At 36.7% G+C, this 20,117-nt stretch overlaps 2 protein-coding genes and 1 pseudogene across 2 annotated transcripts; all 3 read right to left on the bottom strand.

Annotated features, from left to right (window-relative positions):
• Nucleotides 1–247: 247 nt before the first annotated feature.
• Nucleotides 248–4,968, bottom strand: LOC113352301 (annotated as a pseudogene).
• LOC113349530 lies at nt 4,621–9,592 on the bottom strand. Its single transcript, XM_026593501.1, has 2 exons — nt 9,455–9,592; nt 4,621–7,553 (listed from the first exon to the last, which is right to left on the bottom strand). The coding sequence occupies exon 2, from the start codon at nt 7,495–7,497 to the stop codon at nt 4,972–4,974; it is 2,526 nt and encodes an 841-aa protein (XP_026449286.1). The 5' UTR covers nt 7,498–7,553; nt 9,455–9,592; the 3' UTR covers nt 4,621–4,971.
• Nucleotides 9,593–11,209: 1,617 nt separating this feature from the next.
• Nucleotides 11,210–13,557, bottom strand: LOC113349529 (heat shock 70 kDa protein-like). Its single transcript, XM_026593500.1, has one exon. It carries the CDS (start codon nt 13,386–13,388, stop codon nt 11,418–11,420), a length of 1,971 nt encoding a protein of 656 aa, XP_026449285.1. The 5' UTR covers nt 13,389–13,557; the 3' UTR covers nt 11,210–11,417.
• Between the last annotated feature and the right edge of the window lie 6,560 nt (nt 13,558–20,117).

Raw genomic sequence — 20,117 nt, 5'->3', positions numbered from 1 at the left:
GATCATACAGAATTTGGTTCAATGCGACTCTTGCTGTAATCGACTAACACAGAACTGACATGCTGGACTTTAAGACTAGCAAGTTTTGGAATGAGCTCTTTTACCAGACGTGTATATTCCAATAACTGAAATTCGCAAAACCCAATGAAATATTATTCATTTACTCTTCAGCATGTTATGTTCCTGAAAACCTATTAACAGATCCAAGTATTCCTGCTGCAGTTACCAAAATCAGTCATGGAATTTCTTATAAAGAAAACAAAAGTTTCATCTTATACAATCTTACAAGAGATAAACATGAAAATCTAATTTACAGTTCAGAGGTAGGAACTTCATCTACACGAGCTTACATGGCCCTGTAGATAGTTCTCTGATTTTATCTTCAAGTACATTACATTTGCATTGTCTCCGTCTTTCAATTCTTCTTTCATCCCTTGGCAGAATCCTTCGAGTATTGATAACACCGAGCTATCCAGTTAAACAGATTTGCAAGAACAGACAGCTTGCAAGCACTAGCACTTCAGCACTGATGCCATGCAACTTTCAGATTAGAAGCTTTAAATTCGACACAAAGCAAAGAACCTTACCAGGGTATTTCCACAGAAGAGTTTCCTTCAGTATGATAACCCCAAACCCTGCAGGCAATTGATCACACTAGATCCACACACAAAAAAAAGTGATGTTCATTTTTTGTTACAAGGAAGAAGCTCTTTCAACAACAGGTTGCTAGTTTTTTTTTTTAATTTTCCAATGGACAAGGAACCTAGAGACTCGAGGATTGTTGGTCCTTAGTTTGTACAGATATACATGGTAACAAAGTAGTCAGGTTTCTGAACATTTTTCCAAGTCTTTGTGCAAGAGGGAGGCCTTTTTTAATATTGACTACTGCCACCTTCATTGGGGCACCTGAAATGACAATTCAGAGTTACAGACAAACAATTAAACAATGTTGTGGTTCAGAGCTTTCAACAGAGAATTCCTGAAATTCTAAAGAAAATATAAAAAGCGATAACACAGTTGTAAGGATTCAAGGAGAAGAACACGTACCTTCAATAATACTAAGAAGGTATATAAATATAATATGGAAGCTATCAGGCAAAACTTATAAGATGGGGAAGAGAGCCTGCAAGGCTGATCTGCCAAATGATGTTGCTGAACCACAAAGAAGTCGGTTAACAATTCAGTGCACTAACAAAAGAAAAATACTTGTTGGGAGTACCATTAGATCAATGGAAGTGCTAACATCCTCCAATGGAATCCCCAACTAAATAAATTGTTTATATGGAGATGAAGCATGTTTAGCCTTACAGTACTTTCGATGATTTCCAGCAGCCCTTTGGATAGGGAAAACATGCAATTAGAAAGCATTCACGGAGTTGCGGGAAAAAAAAATTTAGCCTAACATGAGCAGAGAGTGATTTATAAGCATCACTATCTAGCCTCTTTCTTCAAGCAAGATAAACTAGACGAATTCAATAAGGTAGCTACATGTACTACATAGTACTCCGCAAACGTTTTGCAGAAAACACGTAATCAGCAAGTATCAATATATCCATAGGCTTCATAACCTCCATTCTATCCGTACATATTACCAGCTGCAGCAGGCCACTGGTTTGGATCTGCATGTTGCTGAACCATACCACCGGAGTGATCCTAAATTTAGGCAGATTAGTTTTTTAGTCATGGATGCAGCAGTTAAATAGAGCAATATTTAATCAGAAGGGACATAAAGCTACCTGTTTACTTGAAGGACTGCGTCCCCGTGAAAGTCGGATGTTTGAACCACCCAATTGACTTCCATTTAACATCAGCAGAGCCTCCTCTGCACAAGTCCTGAAGCCACCATATGCAATTAAAACAATGAAAATTAGAGGGACCACAAAGCTTCAGGTTAGAGGCTGCAAATGAACTAAGTAAGACTAAATCCTTTTACCTATTATCGAACTGAACAAACCCACAGATAAATATTATGTGACAGGAAAACTAGAAGATCATGTTACCAAGGAATACAACTTGATTATCATATTGGTATATGCACCATAAGAGTGCTTTACACATCATTAAGATTTCACCCACACTTAATTTGATTGTGAAATCACTATGAAAGATAAAACCAGAGGAAGAAAATGCTGATGGAAGCATTAATTCTTTTAATAGATATACATCCAAGGAAGGGAGCACCCAAAATAAAGCCAACTAGAAAAACACAATAGTGTTTCGTCTTACTGAATAACAAGTCCCCCACAAAAAAGTTGCACAACTAAGGGGGGTCCAATCTAAATTGTCTATATAACATAACAGAAGATAATTATAACCCTCCAAAGATTCATGAGCAGTCTCACAGCGAGTGCACAACCAACCAAAAATTCATAAAATAAAGACCCACTCCCGCAAAGATAAAAGGCAAATAATTACTGGAGAAAACTGAAAGTGCAAACAAAAAAAAACAAAAAGGACTTCAGGTGCGCTTCACTGAAACAACCTGACCTAACTACTGATTGATGAGAGACTGATAAATATGAAGTGCATCAACTAAAACTGCAAGTGCTAGGAGTTTAAGGCTCTCAGTCTAAACATTAAAATTGGCACAAATCAGTAGCAGCCTTGCTGCACAACGAATATGGAAATAGCATGACTAAATCAGAATGAAAATTGATGAAGAAGAGAAGAACATCATACTAGGTAATCTAAGAGCAGGTGCAGAAGCAATTGGAATAACTGAAGCAAGGAAAGTTTGGAATGGTTACTAAATGTAAAGGGTATAAGAGGAACTAACTTTTTCTTTAAACTGAAATAATCTGAGGATGAAAGCGTAAATGCCACGGAATATGGAAATTAAGGCCAGATTACGACATAAGCAATAAAACTGACCTATACGAGGCCACGCACTAACGAGGAATCTTCCAGGCCCCTAAACATGAGTGCCTGTAGGCATCCTGCTTCGAGACAACATGAGTCCTTATAAGTTTTGGAATCTTTAAACAGCACTTAAGTGTCCAACTTGGCAAAGGAAGTAATATTAGAATAAAACGAATCTTAAACTGCCTTTAACAACAATGTCTGACAGAAGAATTCACCAAATTCTCCAAACAATCCTAATGAAATCTACTACAGTGAGAGAGATAACAAAAGAAAATTGTTTCTAATAAGAGACATCAAAGCACAGTAATTTGCAAATTAACAAACCATGAATAAAGTTGTTATCAAAATCAGGGAGAAGCATAAATGTGTTATAGCAACATGTACCTTTTGGATACTGTTGTTGACCGACACCAATAGTTTTTTTGTTACTAGCAGGCCCAATACGCATGGGTCTTGTTGAGCAAAATTATTTCAGTCATTGCCCTCAACTGTTCGCCTTCATAAGCAAATCTAACAAATCCATATCACTTAGAATGTCCAGTGGTTCTATCAGTAACAACTTTTGCACCCTTAACAGAGGTATAGTGAACCTTAAATGTCTCTTGCAACGTATAACCTGTAACATCAGCAGCCAAATCTCCAACGAATACTGTGAAGTCAGCACTGTCATCCTGACGCTTATCTCCAGAGCCAAAAGAAGCCCAGTTCAACCTGAAGTTCTGCTCAACATTGGGCATCAATTGACCATTGCATGTCTGTAAGATTCTTTCTGCCGCAGCATGACTATTAAATTCAATGTACCCTTAACTCTTACACGATTCGCAAATACAAAAGTTGACCTCCAACCCGACAATCAGATTTAAAATTTCCATGTAAAGGTGAGTTGGAAATAGAAAAAGCAAAGAATGTTATAGTTGGGGCCATACTTTGCTGCATGCAAACTGACAAATACAAGAAGCTGAAATATTTGTACTTTGCAATCGAATCTTCTCTATATAGGAAACTAAACTAGGGAACGAAAAAAAGTTAGCCGCGAAGCAGGTTTTTCTACCCAAGTAATAAAGAATCTGTAGAAGCTTAAAATGTTATAGAATCTAGAACAGATAAAACAGTGAAAGTAATCACTTAAAGATCCTAACAGCAAATCAGTAAAGAACAGTTGCCGAAAGTTTTGAATACAAAATAGCAACTGATACACAATCATACTAAGATACCTACAATATAAATGCAGCAGGTAAAACAGCGTAACAAGTAGGTAGAAATAGTGGTGTACAGCCACATGGTACCTTATGGATCACAATTTTTTTTTTTTTTAAATTTTGAGTTCAGATATGTTACAATTGAGGCAAAGGACTTGCTGCAAGCAAACTGACTTGCAAAAAAGCTGGAATCTTTGTAGGTTTTTAGCAAACTTTAAAGATACAGCCCAACAATACCATACACTAGAATCGAATAAAATGATACCTATCGCTATATGATTTAATACTAAACTACCAAAACCTAAAATTTCAGTGAACATGCTCAAATTACAAAGTAACTGAAATAAGATCACATATAGATCCCTGCAATATAATGTAACATGACAAATAATACGGCAACAGATGAATGACACAAAGAGATCATTAGTCAGAAGAGTGCTAGAGACAGAGTTAAAACACCAAAATAAGCTACTTGAATAAAAGGGATAATCAGGTAAAGTATATTAAAAATGGTGGCATTTAGCACATGTTCCCTTATCCTTCTGCAAGGACCATAGTATAGATGAAATGATATGAAATCTATTTCATCATCTGATGATAAATATGTCATCCTTCCACAGGTCCAAGAGTGAACCACACATGGTTCAACTAGAATCAGGCACATACCCACATATATAAAAGATACAAAGTAAAAAAAAAACAGAGCTCATCATTCTACCACGAATCTAACTATTACAGAGATAAATTCCATGAGAATAATGTTCAATCAAAAAGCATATATATAGTTAAATATCAATGGTAAGTGAGGGTCTAGTGTGTCTACCCAGGAAAGAATTGGATACAGCTAAATAGGGTAGAGTTGCTTGTGACCAATTTTTTTACCTGGATAGTTAATGAGTGTTATCATCTTTTACGCTTGACGTCCAACTAAAGTCTGATAAGGCTTATACTTTCCCTGCCATGAGGAAATTCGTCTCTTCAACAACTTGAGTGCCTCCAACTCCTCCTTCCCAAAGTTTCTAGTAGGAGAATCAAACTTCAACTCAATTGGGCACAGATCATCAAACATCTCTAAATCAGATTTGTTCGCTTTCATGATGAATGTCGCAGAGGTATCTTCCAGAACAGGCTGTTCCACAGAGTGGCGGTTCTCACTAGTGAATGATGTTGGTTTATGAAAGACCAATGACTTTACCTCTTGGAAAACACTAGAGTTCTTGTCCATGTCATCATCAAGAGAAACAGCATGGGAGTCGAGTAACTCAGCAGAAGAGCCTGGCAAACCCATAATGTTGGCCACTCTCATGATCTCATTGCATTGGTGAGTTAATGAGAATTCATTTTTGTCCGCAGCTGATGTGCCCATCTCCTTTTCTACCTTGTGAAGATTGACTAGAACCGGAAGAGGAAGCACTGGTCCCAAAAGATCATCACCGGGCTGCACTTTTTGGGACTCCTTATTTCTTCTCGAAGGCTTCCTCAATAAAAATGGTGGCAGCTGAGGAGACTTCGGAATATGTAAGAAGTCCATGGACACTTCCTTAGAGTCCAGTTTAATTTGCGGGAGCTCTGGATACGAAGAATACCCTAGCTGTAAAGCACCGATGGATAGGCCAGTCCACATTCTACTTACAGCAATCTCATTTATGTTCATTGGAACACTGACAGAAGTTAAAACCTTAACAATATCAGGCAGTGACCCAATCTGATCAACACTAGCAGCCTTCAAATGATCATGCAAATATTTGTACTTTTCTTGAGTATATGACTGCATACAACCAGAACCCTCCTTCAAGACTTTTGCAAGAAGATCACCATGTAAATAAGGAAGGAGATAATCTAGTTCCCAGTACTTCATTTTCTTACAAATATCACCTCTCTGAAACAAATCCATACAAAAGTCTTCATCCAGTGATTCAGCTGGTTCCAAATGCTCTATTGCAGATGGTTTGTCAAACTCCCAAGAAGCATTGTACATCTGTGACTCAATCTTCCCAGAGGGCAACAACCTAATGAGTTCAAAACTGCAGCCGCCACCACTTTCAAGATGGATGTCTAAGAGATCTTCAGTGATGATGCAGAAGCCCATGATTTTTCTCTTGGGACGCTTTGCATTTGATAACTCCTCTTGTATGAGGCAATCACCACTATAGCATCGGGGACCGGACAAAGATAGATATGAAGGATGCCCCCATGCATATAAGGTGTGGCATAAATCTGCAACTATAGAAGCCAATGATTTAGGTGGAGCTGGCAAAGGAGGCCCATAGAAGAACAAATTAAAGTCATCATCCAAAAATGACCCCAGCAAAATGGCAAAACCAGATTGAGTGGCCCATTGATATTTATCACGTTCTACCTTGGACCTTAATTCAGAAAGTTCGAACACCTGCATATAAGTTGGTTTGTAATCAAGATTGTGAAACCATTGTAACACAGGAGATAGTGGCTTTCTGGTGTCTATGAGATATAGGCCATATTTACTTGCTATACTGAAATTGAAACCTCCAGAACCCGCTCTACAAAATGTAACGAATTCGTCAGGCTCATGCGAGTCAGCTAACAACTCCTCGGGCCCAGCTAATTGCGCGTCAGCAAACAACTCGATCTTTGCTAGAATGCTTGCAATATCCTTGTCATGAAACCTCGAATCAACTTGGTAAACAATATCTGAACAAGCAATGACAAATATCCGAGGATGCGAACCAAATTCACAACTCAGCCATCTAGTATCTGAAGTTAATGTGCCCGAATCTGAATCCTTCCATTCAACATCTAAACTAGTTCTATCAGGAAAGCGACCCCAATCAAATAAGATCAGTTCACCACTATCTAACAAAACAAGACTTTCATAATTCACATGTGGACTCCAACAAACATGAAGAACAGAACCAGAGAACTGCTCAGAACCCAAGTTAACCAATACATGTTGATGTTCTTTACGATCCCAGTCAATCCTAAACCAATGGACAGAGTGGGCTGTACAAGCTGACAAATAACCTAGAGTAACAACAGAAGGTGGTGGCGGAAAACCCTCACGAGAAACAAAATCAGCAGGCTTCCAAACTGAATTAACCATAATCTTAACAATCACACCGCACTCGCATTCTGATGCATCATATATTTCTGGTATTTCATCTATTTTTAGGGATAATTTAGCACGCCCAAGTTCATGGAGATTATCCCCAGTAGGGAAGAAAACCAATACATCATTGTCAGGGCATTTGATATAACCGAGATTGTTGTTAGAAGAGAAATCATGAGACTTAACTTGAGTAGAACATGTAGATGAAGATGCTGTTCTTCGGGTTCCAGGAGAAGGGCTAAATAGAAGCGGACCGACTGTAGATTTTACTACAGATTCAGGTAAAAGAAGAGGCGGACAAGGGACAGAGCCGATGGGGAAGTACGCTTTCCAGTCTTCAGAGAAATCCATGATTCAGGAAGATTGATTTCTGAGCTGTATATACCAATGGAATTCAAGGAAACAACCTGAACAAACAAACAAAAAACAATTGTGAGTGGTAGACTTTGAATTTGAGAATCTGATTAAAAAAAAAAGAACAATTAAAACAAGAACATATGATATACTGCTGTAACTCAATGAGAGATTATAGCTAGACTACACCGTGAGTTTTAAGAATTAATAAAAGGCTTTTGAATTAATTGAGCATAATTTGAAACTCTAATAACCTATTTTCTTAAATTGACCACTCTTGAAATTGATCATCAACAAAACTGAACACGAGGTATCAAGAAATCTAAACAATCCATCATCTTTATTTTCCACTGAATTCAAATGAAAAAAATAACCCCAATTAAGACACACAAGTAGAGTGCACGTGTGTTGCACGTAGGCAAACACTATTCTTTTTTGGCATTTAATTTTCATTTGTGCAGATAGGGTACAGTTGCTAAAAGAAAAAAGATAATCAAACATAGAAAGAAAACGGAAAACAAAGTTGTCATAAGAAAATGAATGAGAGTATATATGGTCTAATTACAGGTACCACGCATTGGAGTCCCTTAAAATGTTCCAAACTTAGTTTTTGACATTAAAGAATGTACACAGTTACCTGTAAAGAGTACATATATCCACAGATAAAAAGTTACACAGATTTGTAAAGAAAAAAAAAAGTTACATGTTTGGTTTTCTATTTGCACCAATTTTTAACACTTGAGCCTGCTGATTGATGTTAGACTTATACTATGCGCCAACACCACTATAGACCTGTCTCAGTTGTCCTTTACATCTACCATACAAAAGAAAGCAACAACATTTCCGATTCATGTAGCCGTATTTGGCTTATCCAGCACACCAAGGATTCACATTTTAGACTAATTAAACCCAATTTAGATTAACAAAAAAGTACCAGTATAAGTTTTATTTTCCAGATGACAAAGCCAATTGAGAAACCTAATTACTGATCTTAAAAATTCAATAAGTGTACATATCACAATACAATTCTTTTTGTAATTACCAGATTTTATTACGTACTACTAACTACACTATACATCTAATCACCGGATACATGGTGGGTTAGTACAGTGGTTAATTGATGACCCCTAAATACTATAAGGGGAATGGTATGCCACTTTTTATCAGATGAATCCTAAGCAACTTATTTTACTGAAAACAGGGCTAAGCGAAAATCGCATGATGATATCTCCATACTGCAGCTTAACTCTCTCCGTAGTCTGTTATTATCAGTCATGTAATCTCTCTCTACATCTTGTGTATCTGCTGTTTTTGTCTTCCATTTTGAAATCTTAATCATTGCTATACTGCAATTAAACAAAGCCACTGTATGGGAAAAATGTAGGTTCATACATTCCAATCAATCTTCTTTTATGTCTACTTTTCTGAAACTCTCAAATCTAACTACTTGCTCACACTACAACAAAGCCATTAATTACAGGTGACCAACAAAATCAACTACAGTCAATTACTTAGAATGATCAAATGATTAGGGCTAGAACCTAAAATCTTAAGATCCTAAAATGGCAATAATTATCATTCGGAATCAACAATTGATCTTGTCAAATCATAAAACCCAATCTAAGTTATGAAACTCAAGTTTCTCAGAATATGACAATCACATATTTGATTCAATAACAAATAATATTAGACAACATATATTCAAGAAACTAAAAATGTTTCAGAGGAATTCAAAAAGACTCAAACGTTTTAGTAATGAACACATAAAGTAAATAGGGAAGCAAAATGAGTGATTGAAATCACTGTTTCTCTTCAATGTTTAGATTAGGTAATTGACTGTAGTCCAAACCCAAACCCTAGATTAAGATTTATATCTTCCTCCTCAATGTTGAAAACCCTAGATTAAGATTTATGTAATATGAAAAAAAAAAAAAATTTGAAATTCCAAACTAACCTGATAAGGATGATGTTGATGATATGATAATCTTCTTCACCAAATTTCTTTCAGAAACAGAAAATCTTTGTACGTAGTACTGGTGTTAGAGAAAAACCAAGGACAGAGAATACTGCCGCTACGGCTATTTTTCTAGGGTTTTTGTGAAAGAAAAGTTTCGAGGGTTTTTGTAAGAGAATGCGAGTAAGATATATGGTGTATTTTTTTTTACTTAGTTGACTACTTTGACTATTTCATTTTTGTGCATTTTGATCGAATATTTGACGTATCTTTGTAAGGTGAACCACGGTTGACAGCCTTGTTTCGCTTGCCGAGCAAGTCTTATGGTGGAATCCGATCTATTCCAAGTGTGGAAAAATCATGGAATGTCAAGTCTAGTAACTTCCAAGTTGGGTCTTCCACAGAAAATCCAAGCAGGGTTCCATGAATTGATGGAAGGGTCTGTGGAATCCATGGAAACGCTAATCAGAATAGCGCAGTAGAAGACAAGAAACGGTATTAAGAATAGCACAAGAAAAAACGCTATTCTTAATAGCACTCAGTGCTATTAAGAATAGTGTTTTTTTTTAACCGTAGATTTAAAATGAGTTGTTGAAATCTAACGGTTGAGAAAAAAACGTTATTCTAAATAGCACTGAGTGTTATTCTTAATAGCGTTTTTTTTGTGTTATTCTTAATAGTGTTTTTTTTTTTGCTATTAAGAATAGCGTTTTCACTATTCCACCACTACACTTACACTTCCATCCATAATTCCAAATGCTGAGGTGGCGTGGAAGATGGAAGATGGAACTCTTCCATCATAAGACTTGCTTTTACTTAGGTATAACGAAATCCAACTACCATGGAGTTTTGTGCATTTGGATCTATATTGTTTCGATTAATTTTTGCTTGGATTGAAACCCTTTTACAGTAATATTAGATGGTTATCTTTTGTTGAAGTATTGAATATTTTAGTTCTCAGGCGTTTTGATAGAAATTTTCCCACAAATTTCTGTTCCTGTTAACGAATGCTAAGAAAATCAGTTATGGACTTTCTAGTAAGAAAATCAAGTTATGGACTTTCTAGTTATGAAAGTGAAATTTCTGTTCCTGTTAACGAATGCTAAGAAAATCAGTTATAGACTTTTTAGTAAGAAAATCAGTTATGGACTTTCTAGTTATGAAAGTGAATCGTAACTTAGTTGTGTAGCTGATAAGTTTGTGCCATTATGATTTCTCATGCCTCCTAGAGGGACTTCGATTTCGTTCAATCTTTTTTATGATCATCTACGGACTTGATGAACAAAGACTATGAAATTCGAAGTTGATAAACCAACAAAGACTACGGAAACATCATATCTTCTCAACAAAATGGTGATAAGCTATCAGAAGATTTCAATTTTCCTCTTGATTTACGTATATTCAGTACAGATTTTTGCTTTTTCTTCGTTTCAAAATTATTATACTATTGCATGTATTTTGATTCATGGGTATAAATCGAGTATTATGTAATTATATTTTAATTAATCAATGAAGTTTTGAGCTTTCAAAAAAAAAATTGTGTAGTTGGAATTGTGTCGTTTGGGCAGACGCCGGATTTTTACGCTAGCGGGGTTTTCGCAAGTGAAGTCGTGGCTTAGAAGCCCTACAGGTGTATAGTTCCCATCAGTCGTGACTTGGCTAACCACTGTAAACAAGTTTTCGCAAAGTTACATTCGCCATTGGCTTTGTGCACTTGAGCGACCAAAATGCACAAAGTGAGCAAATTCGAAAGCGTGCCCACTTGGAATTCCACCTCTTAGGTGTTGTTTTTTAGTGTACTACAAGGAAATTAAAACGAGTACAACAACTGCATTTTATTACACAACACCAGCCAAAAAAAGCACACACAAAAGACCAGAGAATAGGAGCTAAACACAAAACACTAGGAAAACCATCAACCATAAGCACCAAAATACGATCATCTCCACGAACCAAGTACAACTTAATCAACTTCCTCAATTTTGGGCCCTGTGCCAGAACCACCGGTACTACCACCACCACCAGGCATGTCTTGACCGCCGAAACCAGCACCCCCAGGCATATCAGCACCACCACCAGCTTGGTACATCTTGGAGATAATTGGATTACAAACACCTTCCAAATCTTTCAACTTGTCTTCAAATTCCTCAACTTCTGCCAACTGATTTCCATCCAACCATTTTATGGTATCCTCTACAGCTTCCTCAATCTTCTGTTTATCTGAAGACTCCAACTTCCCTGCAAATTTCTCATCTTTCACGGTATTTCTCATGTTATAAGCATAATTCTCGAGTGAGTTCTTCGCTTCGACCTTTTTCTTCACTTGTTCATCTTCAGCTTTGTACCTTTCTGCATCTTGTACCATTTTCTCGATATCCTCCTTGCTTAACCTTCCTTTGTCATTGGTGATCGTAATCTTGTTCTTCACTCCGGCTGTTTTATCCTCCGCCGAAACATTCAGGATCCCGTTAGCGTCGATATCAAAAGCAACATTAATTTGAGGAACTCCTCTTGGTGCCGGTGGAATCCCGGAAAGCTCAAACTTCCCCAGCAGATTGTTATCTCTTGTTCTTGCTCTTTCACCTTCATACACTTGAATCAACACCCCGGGCTGATTATCCGAATACGTCGAGAAAATCTGTTCCTTCTTGGTTGGAATGGTTGTGTTCCTTGGAATCAATGTTGTCATAACACCACCAGCAGTCTCAAGACCTAAACTCAATGGAGTAACATCAAGAAGTAAAAGATCTTGCACCTTTTCATTGCCTTCGCCACTTAGAATTGCAGCTTGCACAGCAGCACCATATGCCACAGCTTCATCAGGGTTAATACTTTTGCAAAGCTCTTTCCCATTGAAGAAATCTTGCAAAAGCTGCTGGACTTTCGGAATTCGCGTCGAGCCACCGACTAACACCACCTCATGGACTTGGCTCTTATCGATCTTGGCATCCCTCAGACATTTCTCAACTGGCTCCATGCATTTCCTGAACATATCCATATTCAGTTCCTCGAACCTTGCTCTCGTAATAGTCGTATAGAAGTCCATTCCTTCAAACAAAGAATCGATTTCCAGCGTCGTCTGAGTAGTCGATGATAAAGTTCTCTTTGCTCTCTCGCAAGCAGTTCGCAACCTCCGAAGGGCCCGCGCATTTCCACTAATGTCTTTCTTATTCTTCCTCCTGAATTCAGCAACAAAATGATTAACCAAACGATTATCGAAGTCCTCACCTCCAAGATGAGTATCACCAGCAGTAGATTTCACTTCGAATATCCCTTCTTCTATTGTCAACAAGGAAACATCAAAAGTACCACCGCCAAGATCAAAAATCAACACGTTCTGTTCTCCACTTCTTGAAGCTTTCTTGTCCAAACCATATGCAATAGCAGCAGCAGTAGGTTCATTAATCATTCGCAAAACATTAAGACCCGCAATCGAACCAGCATCTTTTGTCGCCTGCCGTTGCGAGTCATTGAAATAAGCCGGGACAGTAATCACAGCATTCTTGATCGACTGTCCCAAATAAGCTTCAGCAATCTCCCTCATCTTGACCAACACCATTGATGAAATCTCCTCAGCTGAGAATTTCTTTTCTTCACCTTTATAATTCACAACGATCATAGGTTTCTCACCTGGACCTGCTATAACCTTAAACGGCCATAGCTTCATATCATTTTGAACAGAAGGGTCGCTGATTTTTCTACCGATTAATCTCTTAGCATCAAAAACTGTGTTGTGTGGATTCATTGCAACTTGATTCTTTGCAGCATCACCGATCAATCTTTCAGTATCAGTGAATGCAACGTATGATGGTGTTGTTCTGTTACCTTGATCATTAGCTATGATCTCAACTCGGTCGTTTTGCCATACTCCTACACAGCTGTATGTTGTGCCTAAATCGATTCCAATTGCTTTTCCTTCACTTGTCGTAGCCATTAGCACACTTACGAAAACAGAGCAAAACAGAGAAAGTTTTTGGTGATCGTTTTTTTGAGTTTCTTTTGTTGGATTTGAGATTTTTCGATGAGATGAAGTTGGATTTAAGGTATGTAATTTATAAGATGTCCGTTTCTTAATGGAGAGGTCTTTTTGAGAAAATTCGAGATGGAAGTAGAAGATTTTGGGGAGTTGTTGTAAGAACTAGAAAGGTCTTAAAAGAGTCGGGATGCATGGAGAGGTAGAGAGACACGTAGGTATATTGAAGGTTCCAGGTGGCTAAAAAGGTATAACCTAGAGACTTCTGGAGACGAGAGTTTATTGTCGCATTGACCATATCCCCTACTCAGGAGGTCTTTGAAAGAAGACTTGATTTGACTTCAGCTCAAGGGGACAAACTATTAGAGGAGAATTGTTACACCAACCAAATGCAACAGCAAAAAGTCCCTAAGAGAAATGATAAGTTCGCCGAGCGGATTCTCCCGCAGAATCGGTGGTGTGTCACAGATTTGTGGTTCTCACCACAAAAAAGTGGCCCCTGTTAAGCTCCAGTGGGCGCAGACCCCACTAGTTTGTGACACACCATCGATTCTACAGGAAAATCTGCTTGGCAGGTGTATCAGTTCCGGAAAAGGAATCGGATGGTTTATGGTTGTCCTCTACCTTTGGAGTTATCAATCAGTAAAGGAGGCAAAGGCCTTTGTTAATGGCGGGACTATTATCGGTACGTAGGGTTGTTGATCGGTTTTGGTTCGGTTTCCAGCCAAACCAAAACCGAAACCAATACTATTGGTTTCTAAAAATCTAAACCAAACCAATCCATTAACCATTGGCTCGGTTTCTAAATGGTTTTAGCCGGTTTCGGTTTGTTTCATTGGGTTAATGGAAAACCGACTGTTGTCGGTTTTCTGAAACTGACAGTTCAAATTTTTTAAAAAATAACAGTTGAATTTTTTTAACCTACCTGTAGAATGTAACTAACACACAAACGTAGTTCATAACTCAAGTTTATAAGCATAGTTCAAAACATAAACATTACATATTCAAAATACATAAACTCCAAGTTCTGCATGCTCCAAATTCATAACTCAGTTGAAGATTATGGCGAATGCCGATTGGAGATGAAGAAAACAATAAGAGAAAAAATGAACTCGTCTGGGGTAATGGTAGAACTTAGGTTTACAAAGAGTGAGATGGACGGGGTAGATTAAATCTATCTGATTTTAATCAACGACCTATACTTATCGGTTTTCCATTGGTTTTTGGTTCGGTTTCCAGGTCAAACCAAAACCGAACCAGTAATGTCGGTTTCCAATTTTTATTACCATAACCAATCCATTAGTAAATGGTTTGGTACGGTTTCTTCCTAATCGATTTGGTTCGGTCCGGTTCCGACAGAAAACCGAAACCATGTTCAGCCCTTTTTATCGGGTTTGTTAATCGCTAAATTGAGCATTTTCGTAACTAGATTTGGTTAGGCAGTTGAAAATGCCACCCAATTATTTTTAGGAATTTTTGGGTTAAGAAGAAGTTAATGAAAGACAACTTAAATCATATCAAATGTGAGGAGGATCCCCTCGCATTTTTATTATGTCACACTTCACACATTTTGGAGGTACATTTTGTGAATAAAAATTAAATAGTATCGGATTTGGAACTAATATTTTACAGAGATTTATGTTTTAACTAAAAATGAACGTATTCTGAAACGTATAACAACATCAACCAATCTTAATTTTTAAAGGTTAAAAATGCATTGATGTTCAGCGGCTCATGTTTAAAGTAATAGAAATTTTTCTCTTTTTTTAAGCAAGTAGTAGATGGTGGTGTTATATGTTTCGAAATACGTTCATTTTGTGTAGGAGCATATAGTTTTGTAATAGGAACAAATCCCCCAAAATATTAGCTTCAAATCTGTTGGCGTTTGGTTTTTATATTGAAAAAAACGTGTGAAATAGTGTGAGAATAAAAGTGTGAAAGGATCCTCCCTCATCAAACATTTAGATATATATATTACTCCCTCCGTCCTAGTTTACTTGCCAAAATTGGTTTTTGCACACATATTAAGAAATGTAGAGAGAGTAGATTTTTTTCCAAATTTACCCAAGCTAGTATTAAGATACATAGTTTTTACATATCTAGTTTTTTGGTCTTTACTTGAAGAATTAAAAACAAAGGATATATATAGAGAGGAGAATTTAAGATTGTGTATAGGAAATAGAATTACACAATTCTCAATACTAAAACCTGATTCCAGCATAGGGGTAAATTAGGATAAAAAGTAGAAAAATATGAAACTTGGCAAGTAATTTAGGACAAAAAAAAATCCTCAATTTGACAAGTAAACTAAGACGGAGGGAGTACAAAATAGCAAATTATTACGTTTTTTATACTTAATTGGCCCTAATTTCACTTAATTAAAATTAATCTTCATTTGACGTATGTATAAAGTTTGTACATACATTATGTACAAACTTTCAATAGCTCCTATGAGATTTAGAAATTTCTTTGTGTAATATTGCATACAAATGTTGTTTCAAAGCTTTTTTCTAATCGCCTTAGACCATCTTTAATCTCTCCGTTTCAAAATGCATTTGTACCAGGTTGACAAAATTCAGATAATCTGGTTATTGCTCATGAAATATTGCATTCCATGAAAAGATTTTCAAAGAGTGAATGACTTTTGCTCTTAAGCTTAAGCTTGGAACCCACAATAGAACTCATGACCTTATTATGGATTATATAACAACTTTTTCTTTTACTGTTCTTGTAAATGGCATTCCGTCAAATCAGTTCAAGCCTGGACGGGGTTTACGACAAGGTTGTCCATGATCTCCGTATTTATTCACTATGTGTTCTGAAATGTTATCTCGAATTGTATAATGTTATGAGAAAGATGATCTTTTATAGTGGTATTAAGTTTAATCGGTAGGCCCCTTCAATCACACGCATATGTTCTCCGACGATCTATTTGTGTTTTGGTATGCAAATGTTGAATCTATTCTGACAGTTCATGAAATGCTACAAGTATATATATATATATGGACTGGTCTGGGCAGAGAACTTATTTTGAAAAATCAGCAATATATTTCATCCCTTTAGTTGATAATGATCAAAAAGATTATTTGGCTTCCCTGTAAGGGTGAGGCATATGGACAAGATGAGAAATACTTGGGTCAATTTCTTTTGCTTCCGAAGTCTCGAATTAGTACTTATAATGATTTGATTGAGAAGATTTTGAAACGACTGAAACAATGGAAGTGCAAGCTTCTTTTCATGCTGGAAGAACAATTCTCATCAATTATACTTTGCTTACTATTCCAGCGCTTTATATTGTGTGCATAAGCTTCCAAAAAAGGTATTTCAACAACTGAACACAATATACAGGAAGTTTTGGTGGAATCAACTAAAGAAGAATGACAAAAGTTGGACGTTTACGGCTTGGAAAGATTTTTGTAAACCCAAGAATGAAGGTGGTTCAGGGATTCGACAGATAGAGCTGGTAAATGAATCTCTTGTCGCAAAGTTAGCTTGAGATTTTTAGTTGAACCGGAAGCTATTTGGGTATAAATTTTAAAGGCCAAATACTTGCAGAATCTTTGTTCTGGGATGCGGAAAATAAGACTACATGTTCAGCTATTAGGGGAAGTATTATACTGGATGTCGGAACTTTTTTAAAACCTTCGGTTTGCTGAAGTGTTGGTGATGTACTCTCGATTAACATATGTGAAAAACGGGGGTATAACAACCACACCCAATAATTCGTTCAGCGATCTGTATGGACTAAACTCCAATATAATTCCGAGAGCACCAACTTAAAAGCGAGCTCAATCAAGAGATATATCAAAGAGTTTTATCTTTATTTCTAAATCCCATCAGAAAATCAAATAGATAGAAATTTGTGAGCCTGATTGATAAGAGAAATAACTTGGACGGTACCAAAGACCAATGCCCAAGAGTCAATCAAGTTATATCCAACAAACAAAGGTCGGATTTATCATCTGATTGATCTACGCACAACCTGTGATATTTCAAATATATAAAAATATAATGCGGAAAAGAAATAACACAGACACCAAAATTTTTGTTAACGAAGAAACTGCAAATGCAGAAAAACCCCGGGACCTAGTCCAGATTGAACACCACATTGTATTAAGCCGCTACATACACTAGCCTACTACAAGTTAACTTCAGACTGAAATGTAGCTGAGCCCTAACCAAGTCTCACATCGATTAAGGTACAGTCATGTTCCTTTCTCCTCTAGAACAAACGCCGAATTCTGCGCACTTGATTGCCTTAGCTGATCTCATCCACAACTAAGAGTTGTTACGACCCAAAGTCGAAGATTTATAAACAAATCTGTCTCCCACAGATAAGTCTATTCTGATAGATAAATCTGTCTCCCACAGAAGTACCTGTGAAGTTTTGTTCCGTCTTATGATAAATAAAGGTGAACATGAACCAATTGATAATCCGGTCTTATACTCCCGAAGAGCATCCTAGAAATATCAATCATCTCACAATAACTTAACTGTATGATGGTAGAAGAAGTTACTGTAGAATCAAAAAGTCTGAGACGAAGAACTTTGTGACTACTTTTTATATCTTACCTATCGGAGATAAATCTCGAGAAAATCTAAGAGAAGATAGTACTCAACAAGATAGAACAAGTAAGATCAGAATACGAAACTACAGAGAAAATAGTTGGATCTGGTTTCACGAATCCCAAATGAAGTCTTCAAGTCGTTAACCTAATATGGTTTTGGAAAAACCTAGGTTAAAGAAGAATCGACTCTAGTTTTCAACTAGGACACAGGAAAGTGTCGGGACTAGGTTTTCCAGTTGTTAGAGTTCTTCCTTATATAGTCTTTCATATCAGGGTTTGCTTACAATCAAATCTTAGATAGTTTAGTAACAAAGCATTCAATATCCACTGTTATATGAACTTCTGATGTAAGATTCAAGCTAAGTCTGCTTAAAAATAAAGCAAACAATCTCCACAGTTAGGTGGTATTAGCTTGTTACACACAAATGAAATATACCTTCATTTAGATATGGGTAACCGTACCTAAACGTGTATATTGAGTTGGCTCAATAACAGTTAACTGAAGTTAGCCATATGAACACGTTTATCTTAACCACATTCATCTAACACTTCGAATATGATGAACAATAAATCATGAAAGATAATCAAATGAATCTAATTGTGTTTCAAATAGAGTTGTTAAATTGTTCACTATCTCATAGAAATATATATGAACAAATTGAAAGAAAATCGGATTGATTCATAATTGTACAAAGTACTTATACAAGAATCAGTTCATGAATATTAAGCCACGGTTTGCAAAGATTGCATTCCTGAATTCATAAATTTTTTAGTTAATGAGTATGAGAATCATACTTAACCGATTTTTGAACTTAACCACTGTGTTCGCAAACCAGGTATGCAAACAACAGCTACGGACCTTGGCCTTGTCCAGTCGTTTGCAAACCAGGTATGCAAACAGCTGTCTCGGACCTAAATCGGGTGAAACCGTTCGCATACTAGGTACGCAAACAAGGTTCCCGGACCTGAGTCATAAAAATATAGTTCGCATACTAGGTATGCACAACGTGTTGTATCAAGACATGGTTAATTGTTCTAAACTCCCATTTTAATCATTGAAACATCCTTAGAAGACGAAAATAGTTGTCTCACACAAACTATTAGCTTCAAGTAATTTTCAAGTGATCGAATGATCAATACGAAACTTTCCAAGTCGACATCAATCGATTGTCTCACACAAATCATGTAAGATATTTCAAGGCAATTTTCATATAATCATCTTTTGACTCAATATTTAGTTTCCAACAAATAAATTTGTCTCCAACTAAACTCGTCAAGAATAATGATGAACATAGTTAAAGCAAAAAGCTCTTATTGTGTTTTCAATTTTTCTTGTTTGACATCCAAATTATTCAACTTTTATCAACTGATTATGATCATGGGTTGTTGTTTGCAATGGATCTCTACCTAACTTAAAATAGCTTGGAGTTGGATCTGGTCCCAGGTGTTGGTTTCTTTGCAAATGAGAGAGCTAATGAATTTCTTTTCACTAGGAGGGTTTTAGATTGTTTTGAAGCATAAAGCAAGGCAAACCAGACAGCCAAAGATCATCCCAAATGCTAACAAAATCTTCATTACCAAAATTCAATGAACAACCTTACTGCATTAGGTCTCTGACTGCTGCACATTTTGGAATTGGGTGAATTTAAACTAGACCTTAGTCAAATAGTGTTTCTCTTTGTTTCCTTAAAATAAGACCCAATCAGTTCCACCTTAGAAGTTTGATTTCCCTGAGCTACAACTGTTTAGTTTAAATTGGTTCTATTATTGGGGCGTCACACTCCAATAGAGGGGCATCACTTGGATTCTTAGCGTCCAAAAAAGTGGTTATGGGATATCCTAACACAAAAAAAATATCTAGATTACCCTTTGTATATGGTGGATTTTCGACAAGGGCTAAAATCGTAAACCCATAATTGTACATACTCCTGATCCAGCAATCAGATGAATATCGAGGCTCATGTCTCCTATTGAAAGCGTGAAAGCTTATGCCACAAAGATCTCTGACTGAGAATACTGTCTCTCAGAGTATATGTAGATGTGTAGTCTCTCAGCTGAGGCAACGACATATCTTATGAATACTGAGCAATTTCAGTAATTATTTATATATATAATCGAAAGA

Source organism: Papaver somniferum, chromosome 2 (assembly GCF_003573695.1).
Source record: "Papaver somniferum cultivar HN1 chromosome 2, ASM357369v1, whole genome shotgun sequence".
Lineage (NCBI taxonomy): Eukaryota > Viridiplantae > Streptophyta > Magnoliopsida > Ranunculales > Papaveraceae > Papaver > Papaver somniferum.
The sequence above is the reverse complement of the archived record's forward strand: the minus strand, read 5'-3'. Positions and strand labels throughout refer to the sequence as shown.

Excerpts from the sequence above, each read along its gene's own strand:
- LOC113349529 (XM_026593500.1), bottom strand. The coding sequence starts at position 13,388 with ATGGCTACGACAAGTGAAGGAAAAGCAATTGGAATCGATTTAGGCACA.
- LOC113349530 (XM_026593501.1), bottom strand. The coding sequence starts at position 7,497 with ATGGATTTCTCTGAAGACTGGAAAGCGTACTTCCCCATCGGCTCTGTC.